Below are 21,079 nucleotides of genomic sequence, written 5' to 3' on the forward strand. Positions count from 1 at the left end.
GAGAGAGAGAGAGAGAGAGAGAGAGAGAGAGAGAGAGAGAGAGAGAGAGAGAGAGAGAGAGAGAGAGAAAGATAGCGTTGGTTTCAGATTTGTCACATTAAGATGAGGAACAGGTCTCACATTATGGCCTGGAGGTCTGCTCAGTCTCTATAACCACTTAACACGGCCTCTGTGTGTGTGCATGTGTGTGTGGAGAGAGAGAGAGAGAGATAGAGAGAGAGAGAGAGAGAGAGAGAGAGAGAGAGAGAGAGAGAGAGAGAGAGAGAGAGAGAGAGAGACAGAGAGAGAGAGAGAGAGAGAGAGTGTATATGTGTGAGAGTATGCACTCTTTCTCTCTCAACTCAATGCTCAAACACCTGTCCTACTGCACAGAACTGCTGTTCTAGACCAGCTTAACAGTAAGTAACAGTAAGAATATATCACCATAACAAGATTTAATAGAGAAGAGAAGAGAGGAGATGAGAGAAGAGAGGAGAGGAGAGGAGAGGAGAAGAGAAGAGAGGAGAGAAGAGAAGAAAGAGGGGAGAGAGGAGAGGACAGAAGAGAAGGGAGAGGAGGAGAGAAAAGACAGGATGAGAGAAGAGAAGAGAGAGGAGGAGGAGAGAAAAGAAGAGCGAGGAGGAGAGAAGAGAAGAGAGGAGGAGAGAAAATGAGAAGAGAAGCTGCAATGATGATCACTGGTGGCCATATTCAATATATATTTACTCTCAATAACTGTCAAACTAAATGAATGTGTGTAAAACTGTTTAGAGTTTTGGGGTGTGTGTGAGATTATGTGCAAAATGAATCAGCATTGTAAGAGACATTTGGAAAGTTGTGTAATAGCATTTTTCGGTGATTGGCACTTCTGTTCTAGAAATTGTTTAGAAACCCTCTTATTGTCAATAAACCTGCGAAAGACATACACCCTCTGAATGTCCTCTGTCTTTAGTTTGTCTCTAGTTTGTATCTAGGTGTCTCATTTCTGTCTCTAGGTATTTTGTTTGTCTCTAAGTCTCTAGTTTGTCTCTATGTCGTCTCTAGTTTGTCTCTATGTCTTTAGTTTGTCTGTAGGTCTCTAGTTTGTCTCTATGTCTTTAGTTTGTCTGTAGGTCTTTAGTTTGTCTCTAGGTCTGTAGTTTGTTTCTAGGTCTTTAGTCTGTCTCTAGGTTTGTGGTTGTAAAGTTTCACGAGGCTGTAATTATCCTAGAGGTCACAACAGGTCATTGTATACAGTGAGGTCAAGTCGCCGTCGGTTGTGTGATAGTAAAGGGTTAACCTTCTGTTGTGTGGCAGTGAAAGGGTTAACCGGCTGTCGTGTGGCAGTGAAAGGGTTAACCTTCTGTGTATTGTTGCAGTGAAAGGGTTAACCGTTTGGTAGTGCGGCGATGAAAGGGTTAAGGACCACAGTATGCAGAAATAGTAGTACACCATTTTTTTATAATTGAGAAAGACAGAAAGAACAAAAGAAGGAAAGAAGAAAGAGAGAGAAACAGAGAGAGAGAGAGAAAGAGAGAGAGGGAAGGAGGGGAAGAGGTAAGCGGATGAACTCCTTGCAGAAAGGAAATGTAAGGCGGCACTCACACAATAGAGAGAAAGAGAGACAGTCTCCTCCCCACCGTATGTATATATTTTCTCCCACCCACCCACCCCCTCCTAGTGTACAGTCTCCTCCCCATCATATGTATATATTTTCTGTTAGGATCTCTGGGTAACAGTACTGTATATTTGCATATCGTATATGTCACAAATGTAACAGTAAATGTAAATGTAACATACCTGTATGTCATGTATGTCCCTATGCCATAAATGTCATGATGTCATGTATGTTGTGTATGTCATAAATCTCACTATGAATTGAAAATGGGGGACCCTAATCTGGTCTGCATCCCCTTAACAATTGTGTGTATTGATCTGTACTGTGTATTGTACCCATTCTGCAATCTGTTAAATAAAGTTTTCATTCATTCATCTACTTTACAGCTATACAGCTACTTTAGAAAGGTTGTGAGTGACCTCTCTGTGAACATACATGCAACACACACGCACACAAGAAGTACATGAAGATACCACTAAAACACAAGCACAAACACTTGTACTAATAAAAATAAATTGCAATTCTGCATCACAAAATGTAATCATCGATTTTCAAAGTCCTGTTTTAAGTGTGTTATTTTCCTATATTTAATTTAAACTCATTTAAACACATCGTCTGCCACGCAGTTTGCCCATCTTATACCACTCTCTGCCAGTGCTGTAACCCTATGGAGTCGCTCACCTTCTTTGCAGGGCTATAACTTTTTAAATATTATAGCTATATCGACATTACTATGGCCCATTCAACATCGGGTATCTATCGTTCCGGATGTGGGAACGTTATATTTTTCCATTCATACATTGTCGTGTTGGTACCGTCGTGAATACAAGTATGTTTTTTAGAGTGTAGAGCAGTAATTCCTAGAACGCGAGTTATAGGCCCCGACGCATATTATACATAATCGATTGGCGTTTCGTTCCTATACACGCTATAGAAAAAAATTCAAATGCATATGATCGCTATACATTATGCTCCATTATGCGTGAAGGAAAGGGGGGGGGGGTCGTTTATGATTCCTTGATTGTCAGTAACGGCTTTCTTTAGTACGACATCATACGTTGATCAGAGGGATTGCAATGAAATAAATGCACAATCGAGCTGGAATTAACGTTAGATTCCTCTTACCTGTGGCCGATGAGTCTGGAGAATATTTTTTCCAATTATTTGATTTCGATCTGCTAGATCCATTTTCCGTTTGTACGACGCAATAAACGCCGAAAGCATATTGATTCTTGCGTCTCGAAAACGATCCAAGTTCAAGTTCAAGTTCAAGTTTCTTCATTAGTTGTCATACAGAAGTACAGAATACTTTTATACAAAATGCTTCTTTCTGTTACGCTCCAGAGACTGTGCTAGGCAAAAATAGATAAGTATAAAATAAGTATAGCAAGTATAAAATAGAAGTCAAGTACGTAGACAAAAATGTTCAGTATATACATATATACAATGCTCAATGTAGAGTAGCAGTAACTGAGTTACCATACAATATACTATACAGTGCAAAGCAGAAGTGGGATGAGGTACAATTTAGGTACAATTTACAGTAAGGTGTAATGAGGTATGGGTTGTAGTGGAAATTCTTTACCAATAAATATAAAGTGTGCTTAGATGTTCTAAAGTGGGTGCTGCAGTGAGTTGTATGTTTGGTCAGAATTTGGTCAGAATTTATTGAAAGGATAGCCCCTTGAGATGCAGCATCTCATTTTAGAGGGGGTCCTATGCACAAACGTAAAACATTACATACAGTACAAGTACACAATACACACATGTACAGATACAGTTACTGTAGCTTGCTCACCCTCTCCCACCCACACCCCCATTCACCAACTCATTTTAAACAAAGAAGTCAAGTATACAGTACAATGACCTATCTCAAAGTCAGAAATAGACGTATGTACAAGCAGTGTTAAAAGCATGCACATGTAGTTTCAAGATGTGAATACAGTGAAGTCTTGAAGCGGCCAAGAGAGGTAACAGATCTGAGAGAAAGAGGAAGGTTGTTCCAGTCAGATGGAGCTTTGTAATGGAATGACCTTCGTCCAGCTACAGAAAAGATTCTTCTGGGAACAGTAAAATAGGGATGTTGTGAATGTCTAAGCGGGTATGGTGATGTATATGGTTCCAGAGACTGTTTCAAGTAAGGACAGTTAAAGTGAACACATTTAAAAAGGAACAGGTACCAGTGAAGTTGCCTTCTTGCCTTAGGCTGCAGCCAATCAAGCGAACTATACAGAGAGCAGTGGTGTGTTCTGTATGGACACCTCAGCACAAATCTACATAGGGAGTTATATAATACATTGAGAGGTTTGAGATTAGTGTATGTGGTGTTCATATATACAATATCAGCATAATCTACAATGGGAAGTAGTACTTGGGAGATTATTCTTTTCCTCACTTCAAATGAGAAACAATTGATTGAGGGATAAAGTGAGCACAAGCTGCCATATGTTTTTTTAATGGTAAGTTCAATGTGAAGTTTGAATGAGAGTTCTGGATCGATCGTGATACCGAGGTATTTAAATGAATCCACTTTTTCAAGATGGGAGCCGTCTTCAAAATTGATCTGTAGGTCAATGGAACTTGCACCACTACGTGAGTGGCCAAGCAGCATGCTACAAGACTTCCTCTTATTCAGTAATAGTTTGTTGTTTTTAAGCCATTTTTGGACCAGATTGAAGTCTGACTGTAGAAAATGTTGAATTTGATTAATGTTTTTATCAGAGACATAAATAACGGTATCATCAGCATAGAGCTGGACTTGACAGTGGGAACAAATATCTGGCAGATCATTAATAAATATAGAAAAGAGAAGTGGCCCCAATATGGAACCCTGAGGAACACCTTTCTCAACAGTTAGAAACTCTGACTGAGAGCCTTGAAGTACAACACACTGGCGCCTGTTGTGAAGATAGGCACTAAACCATAGTAGGGCATTTCGGTTTAAACCAATAGAGTACAGTTTGTCAAGGAGGAGGTAGTGATCAACCATATCGAACGCTTTGGAAAGATCAATGAATATTGCAAAGTGAGTGTGTGTGCGTGTGGATGTGTGTGCTGTGAGTGCATTTGATGGTTGTTACATAGTGTTATTGTTCGTTGAGCATCCTGATGGCCTGGGGATAGAAGCTTCTTCTGAGTCTCTCTGTGCTTGCCATGAGACTCCGGTATCGCTTGCCTGACCGCAGCAGTTCAAAGAGGCAGTTGTTTGGGTGGCTCGAGTCTTTGATAATTATCTTAGCCTTGCCCATGCATCGCTTGTTGTAAATGCCCTGGAGAGTGGGAAGCCCCCCTCCAATTGTGCGTTCGGCTGAACGGGCCACTCTCTGTAGTCTGCTACGGTTTTGTGCGGTGCTATTCCCAAACCAGGAGGTGATATTGCTAGTCACGATGCTCTCTATTGTGCATGAGTAGAAGTTCTTAAGGATCTTCTGACTGACTTGGAACTTCCTTAGGCGCCTGAGGAAGTAGAGGCGTTGCCGTGCCTTCTTCACAACACTGTCAATGTGTGTGGTCCATGTCAAGTCCTCGGATATGTGGACTCCGAGGTACATAAAACTGTTCACTCTCTCAACCGGTGCCCCGTCGATGCTGAGGGGGCTGTAGTCCCTGACCCCCGACCTCCTAAAGTCCACAATCATCTCCTTTGTTTTGCTGACGTTCAGGGAGAGGCTGTTCTCTTGACACCATCCCGCTAGAACCTTGACCTCCTCCAGGTAGGCCCTCTCGTTGTTTGCAGAGATCAGGCCCACCACTACTGTGTCGTCAGCAAATTTGATGATTGTGTTGTTGTTCCGCTGTGCCACACAGTCATGTGTGTACAGGGAGTAGAGGAGGGGACTCAGAACACAGCCCTGGGGGGCCCCTATGTTGAGTGATGGATGAGGAGGTGCAGTTGCCTGCTCTCACCACCTGGGGTCTGCCCGTCAGGAAGTCCAAGACCCACTGGCAGAGGTCATAGTTCAAGCCCAGGTCCCTGAGCTTGGCTATGAGTTTGGAGGGGACTATGGTATTGAATGCTGAGCTGTAGTCGATGAACAGCATTCTCACATAGTTCCCCTGCCTCTTGTCCAGGTGTGATGCTGCTGTGTGCAGCACATGGGCTATGGCATCCTCTGTGGACCTGTTGACCTTTACTAGCTTCTCAAAGCACTTCATGGCTATGGAGGTGAGAGCTACAGGGCGGTAGTCGTTGAGGCAAGAAGGCTTGGATTTTTTGGGTACAGGGATAATAGTGGACTTCTTGGACAAGCACTCAAGGTGTTTGTCTGGATCCACGTAACAAGATAGCTCTGCCGGAACTTTTTCCCCGATGCACAGAGCGCCACATCCGGTTTAAAGTGGAGTGCAACTCGCCCGAAATCCACCAGGCGGCGGTATTGAGGCGTTGCAATATCAGACAGAGTCCAGCTGGCTCCCGGAGCCTTCCTGGATGAATTATGATTGCCAATAGCGAATAAAGGATATAACGATCATAAAAACGAGTAAACTCGTTGTTGGCGTTATTAGATTGGCGGGCAATAATGAGTAAACTCGTTTTTGGCGCAGGATGTGTTAACCATATTTTGCTAGGCAACAAGGACGGTACCAACTCGCCACTTTTCCCATGTGCGTGGTACACTGTATCTAGCCTGTATCTGTACACTGTAGCTAGCCTTCAAGATTATTAAACTTGAAACTTGAACTATTAATTCCATTAGCGTTCCAGAGTTTTTTCTGTAGTTAAGTGTAACATATTCCCTTAGCTAAGAGGTTTTTCTTTAGTTACACAAACACACACACAACACACACACACACACACACACACACACATGTACATAGACACACAATTACTGCAAATGAAGAGAGAAGTTGAAGGTGTTTCCCTTTAGTGACAAACCACACACACAGGCACACGTGTACACCCCCCCCCCCACACACATACACACAGACACACACACTGACACACGCACGCACGCACGCACACACACACACACACACACACACACACACACACACACACACACACACACACACACACACACACACACACACACATACACAGTGAACATTTAGCCCCAATCTTTTTCTTCAGTATCACATTTCCTGTCCCCTGCGCAGCACAGAACTCCCTTGGCGCACACACACACACACACACACACAGCTGCAAGAGGGAAACTCTCTTTGACGTCACAATGTTGCTAGGCAACCTGCCGCGGTCATGAAAATGTTTCCACTGCAGGTCAAAGCATTGTGTGTGTACATGCATGCATGTATGTGTGTGTGTGTGTGTGTGTGTGTGTGTGTGTGTGTGTGTGTGTGTGTGTGTGTGTGTGTGCGTGCGTGCATGCGTGCGTGCGTGTGTGTGTGTGTGTGTGTGTGTGTGTACATGTGCACTTCCCCTACTATTTAAAAGTCAGGGGCACTGTCTTGAAAAAACTATTAGCTGAAGGAATATAGATACACTTAAACAAAAACCTCTTAGGTAAAGGAATATGGTGACACTTAACTACAGAAAAACCTCTTAGCTAAAGGAATGTAGTTACAGTTACAGAATGTAGTCCATTGCAGCAATAGATTCCTCAGTGTCTATATTGACCAAGAAAGATCCACTCTCCTGCTCATGAAGGCGTGCCGGCAGTGCCTATGTACCAGGATGCATTGCACACCAGCAGCCCATGCAAAAACATGCCCAGCCAGCCTGACAACTATTTCTGAATTTTAAAAGTATTCACACTCCATGCAGAAAGTTAGACGATGTTCCACCTGCATTCCACCGTTTAGCAGGCTGTGACGACGTAGACCTACAGGTGTAGAGGCAACTCTGCGTAGTAGTATGACAATTATGTTGTAACTAGTGCTGTCAATCGATTAAAATATTTAATCTGATTAATCGCATGATTGTCCATAGTTAACTTGCGATTAATCGCAAATTAATCGCATAAAAAAATAAAAATAAAAAGTATCTACCTTAAACTGATCTTTTTCAAGTTCCAAGTTTTAATACTCTTATCAACATGAGCGTCAACAAATGCTTGCTTTATGCAGCCATTTAGCACAAAAGGATGACCATGCATTGCAAATTTGCATCAAATTCAAAACAGAGTGATGCACAAAATAACTAAAACAATGAATAAAGTGTGCATGAAATAATAGGGGAAAGAAAACATTAGGAACTTGTTACATTCACCCACACAAGGGCTGAGGACTCACACCCCCGCCCCCCCCTTTTCTCTCTCTCTCTCTCTCTCTCTCTCTCTCTCTCTCTCTCTCACACACACTCTCCCATGCAGCTCTCTTTCTCTCTTGCCCCTTCCTCATCTCTCTCACCCCCCCCCCTCTCTCTCTCTCTCTCTCTCTCTCTCTCTCTCTCTCTCTCTCTCTCTCTCTCTCTCTCTCTCTCTCTCTCTCTCTCTCTCTCTCTCTCTCTCTCTCACACACACACACACACACACACACACACACACACACACACACACACACACACACACACACACACACACACACACACACACACACACACACACACACACACACACACACACTTTGAGTCAGAAACAAACATAGTATCAATGAGAGTATCAATAATACACCTGAGTGAAGTCTAGTAAAAAATAAAAAATTTTAAAGTAAAAAAATAAAACAAAAATGTAAGTTAATCGTGAGTTAAAAAAAATAGTGCCGTTAATATAATTGTGCGTTAACATGTTGATACCGCGTTAACTTTGACAGCCTTAGTTGTAACGTTACATGATATAACAAATGCCAAAGCCTATTAAAACGTTATTCTGACTATGAAAATGTATCTCTCCTCTACTAACGTTATTCACCTTGTCGACTAGAACCGACGAGACAACATAACAGCCTGCAGGCTAGCACTAGCTACCTAACTTAGCTATTGAATACATAACATCAACAGCCTGGAGACTAACGATAGCTAGATAACTTAGCGATTGAATGCATAACATCACAGCCTGGAGGCTTGTGCTAGCTAGCTAGCTAACTTAGCTATTGAATACATAACATCATCACCAGCCCGGAGGCTACTGCTATAGCTAGCTAACTTAGCTATTGAATACATAACATCACCAGCCTGGAGGGTAATGCTAGCTAGCTAACTTAGCTATTTAATACATAACATAACAGCCTGGAGGCTAGTGGTAGCTAGCTAACTTAGCTATTGAATACATAACATAACAGCCTGGAGGCTAATGGTGGCTAGCTAACTTAGCTATTGAATACATAACATAACAGCATGGAGGCTAGTGATAGCTAGCTAACTTAGCTATTGAATACATAACCAGCTGGAATCTTTATCTATAATTATCAGCACTACAACTACGTGAGTTCCAAGGCAGCTCACTAGGAGCTATAAGTGCTACACCAACATAAGCAAACAAAACGAATACAAACTAATTCAACTGTACTATTAAACTGTAGGCCTACTACTAAACTATCATATCCAGCTATACTACTAAACTATCATAATATTAAACTATACTAAACTATCATATAAACTATACTATTAAACTATCATAAACTACTACTAAACTATCATATTAAACTATCGTATTAAACTGTACTACTAAACTATCATATTAAACTGTACTACTAAACTATCATATTAAGCTATAGTATAGGCCTATAAACTTTTAGGGTGACCATATTTTGATTTCCAAAAAAGAGGACATGCTGGCCCCAGCCTCGAGATACTTAATGATACTTTGCACAATCGAAGCAGGCATGGCCACCTTCATTTCACTATGTCTTGTGTATGTACTGTACTGTATGTGATGAATAAACCTCTTGAATCTTGAATCTCTACTCAAAGTTTACTCAAAGATGGCTTTATTGTTTTAACCTCTTAACATGCACCCAGAAAAGCGGCCTTTTTTTTTTTTTTTACTTGAACTTGAGGACTGCATTCTTTTTTTGCAAAGCTTATCTTTATACGTTATGCTTAGCACACGCATAAGCCTGGTCTCTTTTAATAATAATAATAATAATAACTTTATTTGTATAGCACTTTTCATACAGAGGTTGCAGTTCAAAGTGCTTCACAACAGTAAAAAATACAGGCATAAGCGGGCATAAAAAAGATAGACAGGTAGCAAGGTATGGCAAATCACAGTGTTTCACATTAGGATCTAGCATCCCAATAGGCTCTCCGCTTACAGTTTTCAGTAACATAAATAATAAAAATAGTTTAAAATGATTCAGTTTAAAAATAGTAAAAAAATTATAAAATAGAACAGACATAAAAAATACAGGCATGAGCGAGCATAGCAAGGTATGGTAAATCACAGTGTTTCACATTAGGATCTAGCATCCTAATAGGCTCTCTATTCAGTAATACAAATAGTCACAGTGTTTCACATTTGGATCTAGCAATAATAAAAATAGTTTAAAATGATTCAGTTGAGATCAGTAAGAAGTAAAAAGTGCAATAACCGACACATGAATTTGATAGGCAGGGTATGGTAAATCACAGTGTTTCACATTAGGATCTAGCATCCTAATAGGCTCTCTATTCAGTAATACAAATAATAAAGTAGTTTAAAATGATTAAGTTTAAAAATAGTCAAAAAATTATAAAATAGAACGGACATACAACAACAGTAAAACATGTAAATAGCAAGGTTACAGTAAAAAGTGTGAAAAATAGTTTAAAATTATTCAGTTTAAAAATAGTCATCAGTAAGAAGTAAAAAGTGTGATAACCGACACATGAATTTGATAGCCAGTGTAAAATAAGATAAAATTAGCATAGAAAAGTAGGCAGGGTAAGAATAGTGCAGGTAAGTCATTGAAATGCCTGAGCAAAGAGATAGGTTTTAAGCTGTCTTTTGAAGATGTCTAGCGAGTTGGCTTCCCTGATGTTTTGGGGTAGTTTGTTCCACAGTTTTGGGGCATAGTTGATAAAGGCTGCATTACCGATCCTCTTTTGACTGTTTCTGGGAGCCTCTAGTAGTCCAGCAGCTGATGATCGCAGTGTTCTTGCTGGCGTGTAATTTATTAGTGTTGTATGTTTGTATATTTACTAGGTGATGTAGCTAGGTCCCTGTCCATTTAGAGCTTTGTATGTAAGGAGAAGGACCTTAAAGTCAATTCTAAATGTTACAGGAAGCCAGTGTAAAGCAGCTAAGACTGGACTAATGTGCTCTCTCCTTTTGGTTCTAGTTAGCAGTCGGGCTGCAGAGTTTTGGATTAGCTGAAGCCTCTCTGTGGTTTTCTTAGGGAGACCTGTGAAAAGTGCATTACAGTAGTCTAACCGGCTAGATATGAATGCATGAATTAGCTTCTCAGCATTGTTCTGATAAATAAATGGTCGTACTTTTGCTATATTTTTGAGATGGAAGAACGATGTTTTCGTTACTTTGCTAATATAATAATAACTTTAAATAATATGAGAATTGAAGTTCAGTTCTGAATCTATGATAACCCCGAGACTAGTGACCTCAGATTTGATCCAAGGGGTTAGTCCTCCTAGGTTCTTTATTAACGTTTCTTTTTTAGTTTTGGGGCCGATAATTAGAATTTCAGTTTTGTTCTCATTTAGTTTCAGGAAGTTCTTACTCATCCATTTATTTATTGCCAGTAAGCAGTCTGTAATGGAGCTAATCGCTGTATAATTTGGTTCAGCAGATATGTACAGTTGTGTATCATCCGCATAGCTATGGAAATCTACATTATGTTCTCTGATGATATCACCCAGCGGTAACATGTAAAGGGAGAAGAGTAAAGGACCTAAGCAACTCCCTTGTGCAACTCCATAGTTGTTGTCGTATATATCAGACATGTGCTCTCCTAGTCTAACATAGAATTTCCTCCCTCTGATGTATGTTTTGAACCAGCTTAGCACATGTTCTGAGAAACCGACAAGGTTTTCAAGACGATCGATTAGAATATCGTGATCGATTGTATCAAATGCTGCACTGAGATCTAGCAGGACAAGGATGGAGATCTTATTCTCGTCAGAGTTTAGCCTGAGGTCACTGATTATTTTGGTGAGGGCAGTTTCAGTGCTATGATATTTTCTGAATCCCGACTGAAATTCTTCTAAGATGTTGTTTTCTTCAAGAAAGGAATTTATTTGAACTGAAACTATCTTTTCAAGTACTTTGCTAATGAATGGTAGGTTGGATATTGGACGATAATTTGCCATTTCATTACTATCCAAGTTAGTTTTTTTTTAGTAATGGCTTTACAACTGCTGTTTTAAAGGCATCTGGGAAAATACCAGTTCTAACGGAAGTGTTTATGATATCTAGCACAGGGCTTGAAACACTATTAAACACCCGTTTGAAGAAAGCTGTAGGTATAGGGTCAATGTCTGAGGTGGAGGAGTTACATTCTGAGACAGTTTTGCAGAGTACATCTAATGTGATGCATGTGAAACTTCTCATGGTTACATTGCACGGTTTGAGTAGTTTGAGTCGTAGATTAATAGTGGAAAAAAGGATTCTGGAGTTTCCAGCATTTTCTGTAATGATTTTAGAGAAGTAGTCTTTCCTTGCTAAGCGGATGGTTTTATTATAAGCAGTTAAAGCATCTTTGTATATATCACAGCATGTGGTGGTTTTTGTTTTTCTCCATTTTCGCTCTGCTGCACGACATTTCCTTTTTTCTTTGTTGACAGCATTATAGTTCAGCCAGGGCGAGGCTCTGGTTTTTTTCTTTTTCATTTTTAGTGGGGCGACAGAATCTAATACAGATGACAGTGCATCATTGAGATTTTCTACCATTTCATTTAGAGAGCTGTCATGATTGTGTGGTTCATGTAATCTGATAAGATTAATGAACTTTGATTCAGCCTTGTCGTTTAGGAGCCTCTTTTTAACTATGATTTCTTTTTTTGTTTTAGTAAGTGTTATTTGAGTATCAAAAAATATACAGTGATGGTCGGAGACAGGTAATTCAGTTATTGAGACATTTGTTATGCTTAGCCCAGTTGTTCTTATAACTAAGTCTAATGTATTTCCAAGCTTGTGAGTTGCATTTGTTATATGTTGTGTTAGGTCAAAGCTATCCAGTAGATTTTCTAGCTCTATAGTTTTGGAGTCTGTTTTCTTATTAAAATGGATGTTCAAGTCTCCATTTAGGATCACCTTATCATATCCGGTAACACATAATGAGATCAGTTCAGAGAGCTCCTTTATAAATATTGGTGAGTGTCTGAGTGTCTGTTTTCAGCTCAATGGCAAGATATTCCATCGACATGAACTCGCCTAGTTCCGTGATTCTAAACAAGAGTTTTGAGGAGAAAATTGCTGCAACTCCGCCACCCCTTCTATTTTTTCTGGGTATTTGATAAAAATGATAGTCTGGTGGAGAAGCCTCAATCATTATTGATGTAGCTGTGTCATTATTTAGCCATGTCTCTACTAGGCAAATGCAATCTAAGTTATTTTCTTTAATCAGATCATTTACTAAAAAAAATTTATTATTCAATGATCTGACATTTAGGAGGGCTAATTTTATTTGTTTAGAGGAGGTCTGCTTTGGCTTGACCTTGATGGCTTTGAGGTTAATAGCAGGTGAACGCATTGATGGTGTATATCTGTTATAGCTTTTACCATGCCATTGGCTGGTTAAGATTACCGGTATGTTTTGAAAGATGGCATGGTGTTTGTACTATTCATTTAACACTTTTTGGTGCTAGCAGACTGTCCATCTCCTCTAGTGCATGATGAGCTGGTTTGATTAGCGCTCTCGGGGACATTTGATCAAGCGGGTTGCTGGTGGCCATGATGGCCTTGTCTGGGGACAGGACGCCTTGTGCTCGTGCTTGTATCACGAGTTTGATGCCCTTGGAAGTCACTAAGGCATGACGTAGGTTTGCTGCTAGAAGCTTCCCAAGTTTGGGAAGAATCCATTCCTCTGAAAGCGTTCAGGATTATTCCAGAACACATTAAAATTGTCAATGAAATTCAGTCCGTGTTTAAGACAGGCAGATTCTAACCATGAATTAAAATTTAGGAGTCGACTAAAGGCTTCTTGTCCTCTGCGATAGCATGCAATTGGTCCACTGATGGATACATCCTGATATTTGTCTAGTGTGTTCATTAAACAAGTGAAATCCTCTTTCAATGTCTCTGTGCCCGTTTTCCTTCGCAGGATGTCAAACGATCCAGAATGAATGACAATTTTTGTTATGTCTGACCCGATGAGTGTTGGAAGTATTTTGGAAGATAACATTCTGAAGTTACTAATGCAAAAAAAGAAAATCACTTTTAGTGCTAATGAAATAGAGTAGCATATAGGTCTGAACTTGAGTTGAACGTGAACTTGTGTACTCACATTTTTCTGCAGTGGTTGCAATATCCCAAATGTAACCACATAACATGCGCCCAGAAAAGTGGAAATTTTTTTACTTGAACTTGAGGACTGCATACATTTTTTGCAAAGCTTATCTTTATACTTTATGCTTATAGCACATGCATAAGCCTGGTCTCTTTTGAAAGATAACCTTCTGAAGTTTCGTACACAATAAATAAAAATCACTTTTAGTGCTAATGAGTAACATAGGGCTGAACATGAGTTGAACTTGTGTACTCACGTTTTTGTGTAGTAGTTGCAATATTCCAAAATAATATATATATATTTTTTGAATAATCTGGAAAACACAGCAAATCCATAGCTCTGCAGCTGCATGCTTCTCCGGGAGTCCGGGGTGATAATCTGGCGCGGCACGTAAAAAGTCGCATGCCTGACATATCGGCATGTAACTCGAGAACCGAGGCACAGATTTTGGCGATTCACATGGCATTCGAACGGCAACGAATGGCGCTTTAATTCTGTAATTTATATGTTCGGCGAAAAATGCAGTCCCGAGCCTTCAGATGCTCGCAAAGGGCCGTGAAACTGAAACTGAAAAACAATTAAACCCGGACATTTCCATGAATTTATAACCCCCCCCTCCGGACGCCCCGGACAGGGCGTGAAAAGAGGACATGTCCGGGCAAAAGAGGACGTTTGGTCACCCTACTATAATCTATCATAAACTACACCACTAAACTATCATATTAAACAATACTATTAAACTGACAATAGAACACATTTGCATTGCAGTTCAGTGAAAAATTTTGAAACAGTGAAAGAATGAACAAAGTTAGTGACCTTGTTTTTTCTCAAATATCAGATAAAAAAAGGTTTTACAAAAAGCCTTTTACTGCATATTTGTCAACTACCCATTTATTAAACTATACAAGTAAACTATCATATTAAACTATACAACTAAACTATTATATACAATTATACAACTATCATATTTAACTATCATATTAAACTATACAACTAAACTATCATATTAAACTGTATACAACTAATATAGGATATTAAATACAACTAAACTATCATATCAAACAATACAAACTATATTACTTAACTATACTACTAATTTATACTATTAAATTATACACAAGTCTCAACCTTCTATTAGCAGGTGGGTCTGTCTTGTGAAAAGGATAGAGTCTGAGGTTGTGTAACAGAAGGTTAAGAAGTCACTTTAATTCACTCCTGCAGTTACTTAGCAACGGTTATGGAGACATTACTGCAATACTGTAAAGACCAAACTGTGTCTATATATGGTTCTGCTAAGACCTGCCTGTACCTGCTCTATATATGGTCCTGCCCAGATTAACTAGTAGCCACAATCATCTCATCACTTTATAAACAGGGAGAAATCCCAGAGATTATATTCTTACAATGTAGTAACTAGAACATTGCACCTCATTCTGGAACATTTTCTTAAGTGTCTTCTTAAATGTCTTCTTACGAACTTCATAAGACCAACCCTAAATGGCCCCTGTAAATGTCCAACCCCCCCCCCACCCACCCACCCAACCCCCTCGTAATGTACAGTTTCCTCCCCCTCGAATGTATATAGTTTCTGTTAGGATCTCTGTTAAACAGTACTGTATATTTGTATATCTTGTATGTCATAAACTAAACTAAACTAACTCAACTGGAAATCACATATAAAAAACCAAAAAAAATATCCAAAACCATTGCAATATTATATAAAATGAAATATACCTTAAACAAGAACTCACTCCATTTGTTGTACTGTTCGCTCATAGTTCCATACATAACCTACTGTGTGGAGGTATGGGGAAACACATATAAAACAAACACTAACCAAATGTTCCTAATGCAGAAGAATGCAATAAGAATTGTGAATCAAGCTGATTACTATGAACGCACTCTTTATTAAATCAAATACCTTAAAATTGGAAGATCTTGTTGATCTTAGCACTGCAATAATAATGTACAAAGCACATAAGCACTCACTTCCAAGTTGCATTCAGGAGTTGTTCCAGACTAGAGAGAGCCGGTGTAGACTTAGGGGAACTTGTGTATTCAATATTGCAAAGGCAAGGACAAATATAAAAAGTCGATGTATATCTGTTAAAGGGGCAAAACTATGGAATAACTTTGACAAAGAAGTAAAAATGTGTAGTTCGCTACATACTTTTAAGAAATCACTCAAATATATGGTGATACATAAATATAAAACCTCATTATTATCCTAATTATATTTTATCTATAACATAACTGTATTCAAATAGTGACAAATATATATATATATATATTTTTACATTACATTATTTACACACAAAGAAAATATAAAAAAGAAACATAATTCAGTACATCATTTAGCAAAGGTTACAAACGTTTCATAGTTTTATGTACAAAACGTGTATACGTTTTGTACATAAAACTATGAAACGTTTGTAACCTTTGCTAAATGATGTACTGAATTATGTTTCTTTTTTATATTTTCTTTGTGTGTAAATAATGTAATGTAAAAAGGGTAGGCTTCAGCCTACACCTTTTCGGCAATTTTATTTGTTTTCGTTTTTTTTTTATGTTCTACTACTATGCTTTGCATAGTAGCATTTATTCATTCATTCATAAATGTAACAGTACTGTATATCTGTATGTCATGTATGTCATAAATGTCATGATATATATCTGTATATGTATGTTGTGTATGTCATAAATGTCATTATGAATTGAAAATGGGGGACCCTGATGTAAACCAGAAAAAAGTCTTTCTCTGGTCTGCATTCCCTTAACAATTATGTGTATTGAGCCGTACTGTATTGTACCCATTCTGCAATCTGTTAATAAAATGTTCAATCAATCAATCAATCAATCAATCAATCAAGAAAGATCCCAGCCGGATTGAACGCGTGAAACTGTGTTCTTAAATAGCCAAAGTGTTCTCAGCTGCGCTCCCCAGAATGAGGAATGCCACTGATTCTTAAATTGAATGTGCATTCACCTGAATTTGCATACATAAACGCCTTGCCAGCTCCTTACAAGAGCATGCAGCCAACCACAAGACCGTGAGCACACAGAATCCACAGGCAACACGAAAGCAATTTGCGACTGATCAAAATTAGATTACATTAGATTAGATTCAAATTTATTGTCATTATACAGCACAAGTACAGTACAACGAAAATACGTTTGGCATCCAACAAGAGTGCAAATGTAACAGTAAAGTGCAATAGTAATATACAATGTACAGGTGATTAAACTGGGTATAAAATATATAAATCAGTACTACTGAGCAATAGTGCTAATCAGATGTATATGTAGTGGTACAGAGTATTAATATGTACAGTGATACAGGTACAAAGACCCTATGGTAGTAAGTCAGCAGTGTAACTAGTAAGAGTAGGTAAGGGATATACAGATATATATATATATAATATCTACTAGGGGTGTAAAGGTACACGTATCCGTACCGAACCGAACCGTTTCAGTGTGTACCGTACCGTACAGAACGGCTGTGTAGTGTACCGAATGAATACAGTGGTATGTTAACCACTAACGACCGCCCACCGGGGGCTGTTTTCTTCACAATCTAATATAATTATTATTATTTTTGAATATTTTTTTACAAGTCGATTATTAATTTCAATATAGAATATTCGTTGACAGCCCTACAAGTACAATTAGTTACTGCACACTACATCACCCCTGAGTGGAACATGGAAAGCCAAACTTTCCACCACTTTACCGAAAACCTGTACCGAACCTTGATTTCAAAACCGAGGTACGTACCGTACCGTGTTTTTTGTGTACCGTTACACCCCTAGTATCTACAGATATGTAAAAAGGATTATATGAGCTTGGCTCGGTGGGGGGGAGTACCACCCCTCGCTCCTCTACTGAGCCTGGCCCAATTAAATTCAAGGGACCTGTGTCGCTGAGTGCTCGGCCCCGCGTGGGACGGACCTGGGATGTGGGGAGCCCTATTTCTAGGGGGAGATGGCGGGAGGGGGGGTCCCTCTTATGGGGGTCTGGGAGGCTGGACCATATTCAAGGAGCCCATGTTAGTGTGTTGCCATGTCATTGATGTCATTGTAGGTGTTGTCTAAGTGTTGTATGTCTGTAAATGTGAATACAAATTTAAGTTAAAAAAAAAAAAAATATTATATGCAAGTATGTACAGACAGATGTGTGCATATACTGTATATAAATATGGTAAGAATAAATATATATACTGTACATGCTACCATACAGAAGATCATGTCAAAGCAGAAAGCGAACACCGGTGAGGCACCAGCCAGTAAACATAAGCCTATAACTGTTGCAAGGAGTAGAACTTGGGATGTGCTGATAATAATCAATTATGCCGTCATAATAATCAATAGCGCTGTCATAATAATAAATTATGCCTTCATAATAATAAATTATGCTGTCATAATAATCAACTATGTCGTCATAATAATCAATTATGTCATAATATTAAACTATGCCATCATAATAATCAACTATGACGTCATAATATTCAACTATGCCATCATTATGCCGTCATAATAATAAATTATGCTGTCATAATAATCAACTATGCCGTCTTAATAATCAACTATTTCGTCATAATATTCAACTGCAGATGGGCTCACTGGGATTAAATATGCTCAGATGGGGGTATCTGAGGAAATAAATCACACACACACACACACACACACACACAGACCTCCTGTGGTCACAGCACTTTAGTCACTACTTACCGCTCTCTGTTGGGAGGTGAGGAGTGCTGGGTTAAGGAGCTGATCCCCTTTCTCAGTATCACTTGAGATGTCATCCTCCGACTCCTCCCAGGATGAGGAGAAGCCAGCTGAGGATGTAGAGGAGGAAGATAGTTTCCTCAGGGGGCAGGTTGAAGAGCTAGGCCCAGGGACAGGGCTGGAACTGGGGCTAGGCTGGCAGGAAGGTACCTGGTCTGAGTTGAGAGTATGGGAGTCTGGTGCAGAGAAAAAGATTTTAAATTTGGGACGGTTTACATTCATTTTGAGATGGTTCACATTCATTTTGGAACGGTCCTCATTCATTTTGGGACAGTCCACATACATTTTGGGACAGTCCACATACATTTTGGAACGGTCCACATTCATTTTGGGACAGTCCACATACATTTTGGGACAGCTTATTTTGGGACATTCCAGGAGGATGGGGACAAAAGTTAGAATTAAGAGAGTTTTGCTAGCTAATGCTAACATAGTATCAACACCGAAGATTAACTAATGTGTAACTTATTGCACCAGCCATCAGAATGGAATTGCTTGCTCAGATTTCTTTTTTACAGTCAAAGTCCAAGTGGACCTCTGTGTGCAGTTTGCCAACCATATTGCATTGTTCTGTATGGTCATCAGTCATGGAAGAGTACAACACAAACTATCCTGACGCTCTAACCAGGAAAAATACCATCAATCTTCACTTAAACGTCAAGTGCCTTTTACTCGCTGGGTATAGCTGCATGTTTTGATAAATAAAGGCTCTATTAGAAACCAGTCTAAATTCATTGTTTTCGTGGTTACGGTTACCATGGGTGCAGTGTTCTTTTTCTTTTTTTCTTTATTATAATTTGCAGTCACAAGACAACACGCTGCAGCAAGACACATCTGTTCTCTCTCTATCTCAATCTCTCTCGTCCCTCTCTCTCTCAACATGCCCAGAGCTTAAAGCAACACTTGTAAACTGAGTGAAACTGTCTGAGAATGTCGTTCTATTTTTCCCAACACTCTTTAGTCCTTTCCTGCATGTAACACCCTGCCCCTTGTTCTGATGTATGGAACACCCTGCCCCTTGTTCTGATGTATGGAACACCCTGCCCCTTGTTCTGATGTATGGAACACCCTGCCCCTTGTTCTGATGTATGGAACACCCTGCCCCTTGTTCTGATGTATGGAACACCTTGCCCCTTGTTCTGATGTATGGAACACCCTGCCCCTTGTTCTGATGTATGGAACACCCTGCCCCTTGTTCTGATGTATGGAACACCCTGCCCCTTGTTCTGATGTATGGAACACCCTGCCCCTTGTTCTGATGTATGGAACACCTTGCCCCTTGTTCTGATGTATGGAACACCCTGCCCCTTGTTCTGACGCATGTAACACCCTGCCCCTTGTTCTGATGTATGGAACACCCTGCCCCTTGATCTGACGCATGTAACACCCTGCCCCTTGTTCTGATGTATGGAACACCCTGCCCCTTGTTCTGATGTATGGAACACCCTGCCCCTTGATCTGACGCATGTAACACCCTGCCCCTTGTTCTGATGTATGGAACACACTGCCCCTTGTTCTGATGTATGGAACACCTTGCCCCTTGATCTGATGCATGGACCCCCTGCCCCTTGATCTGATGCATGGAACACCCTGCCCCCTGTTCCAGGGGTGTAAAAAGTACCCAGAAAGTATACTTAAGTGAAAGTATGGGTACTGTCTCAAAATCGTACTCAAGTAAAAGTCAGAGTATCTGGCTAAAAACACACTTGAGTAAAAGTCAAAAAGTTTCACCTTTTAAATGTACTTAAGTAAAAAAAAATCTGACTGTCTATTCTTCTGATAGCAGGGGTTTAATCAAATATCCCCGCTTTCTAGTCTTGTACAAGGACCAATCAGCATGGGTCTGGGCGGGTTCATTTTCCATTGATGGGGATTTGATTGGCTGTTTTTAAATAAAGTGCGGCCGCAGGATTAATAACGTTAACATTAGTTCGGCCAGAGAAACAAATATACTAATTAAAATAGTTGGACCTGCGAGATTTGTACTTTGTAGGTCTGCATTTTAAATGTAAGGAGTAAAGTACTCAAGTACTTTACACCCCTGCCCTGTTCTGATACATGGAGCACCCTGTCCTGTGTTCTGATACATGGAGCACCCTGCCCTGTTCTGATACATGGAGCACCCTGCCCTGTTCTGATACATGGAGCACCCTGTCCTGTGTTCTGAGAACACATTTCTGAGAGTGGAAATATGGGATTTTGCAAGTAGAATTGACTCCCAAGCCTTTTGCAAGTCAAAATTCGTACTTTCTCTCTTTCTCTGCCTTGGAGTGAGGTTGACACTAAAATGAGAATGCTCTGTCTGTTGGAGTGACATCATAATGAATGATACGTAACTGATATGTGATTCGATAGCCTCATTTTTATATAGGTCACACGCATACTTGTATAAAAAAACTATTTGATAGTATTTCCAGATTTTTACTGAGCAACAGTTTTG

The 21,079-nt window shown here is 39.7% G+C and overlaps 1 protein-coding gene across 1 annotated transcript in view; it reads right to left on the minus strand.

Moving 5' to 3' along the window:
* LOC311228290 (uncharacterized protein) overlaps positions 1 to 21,079 on the minus strand; it is a 127,525-nt gene that overhangs the window by 64,642 nt on the left and 41,804 nt on the right. Inside the window, exon 7 of the mRNA XM_084314198.1 lies at positions 18,583 to 18,815. Within this exon, the coding sequence (XP_084170324.1) occupies positions 18,583 to 18,815 (233 nt within the window). The remainder of the gene's footprint in view (positions 1 to 18,582; positions 18,816 to 21,079) is intronic.

The sequence above is a fragment of the Notolepis coatsorum genome (genome assembly GCF_963971535.1).
Source record: "Notolepis coatsorum genome assembly, chromosome: 5".
Classification (NCBI taxonomy): Eukaryota; Metazoa; Chordata; class Actinopteri; order Aulopiformes; family Paralepididae; genus Notolepis; species Notolepis coatsorum.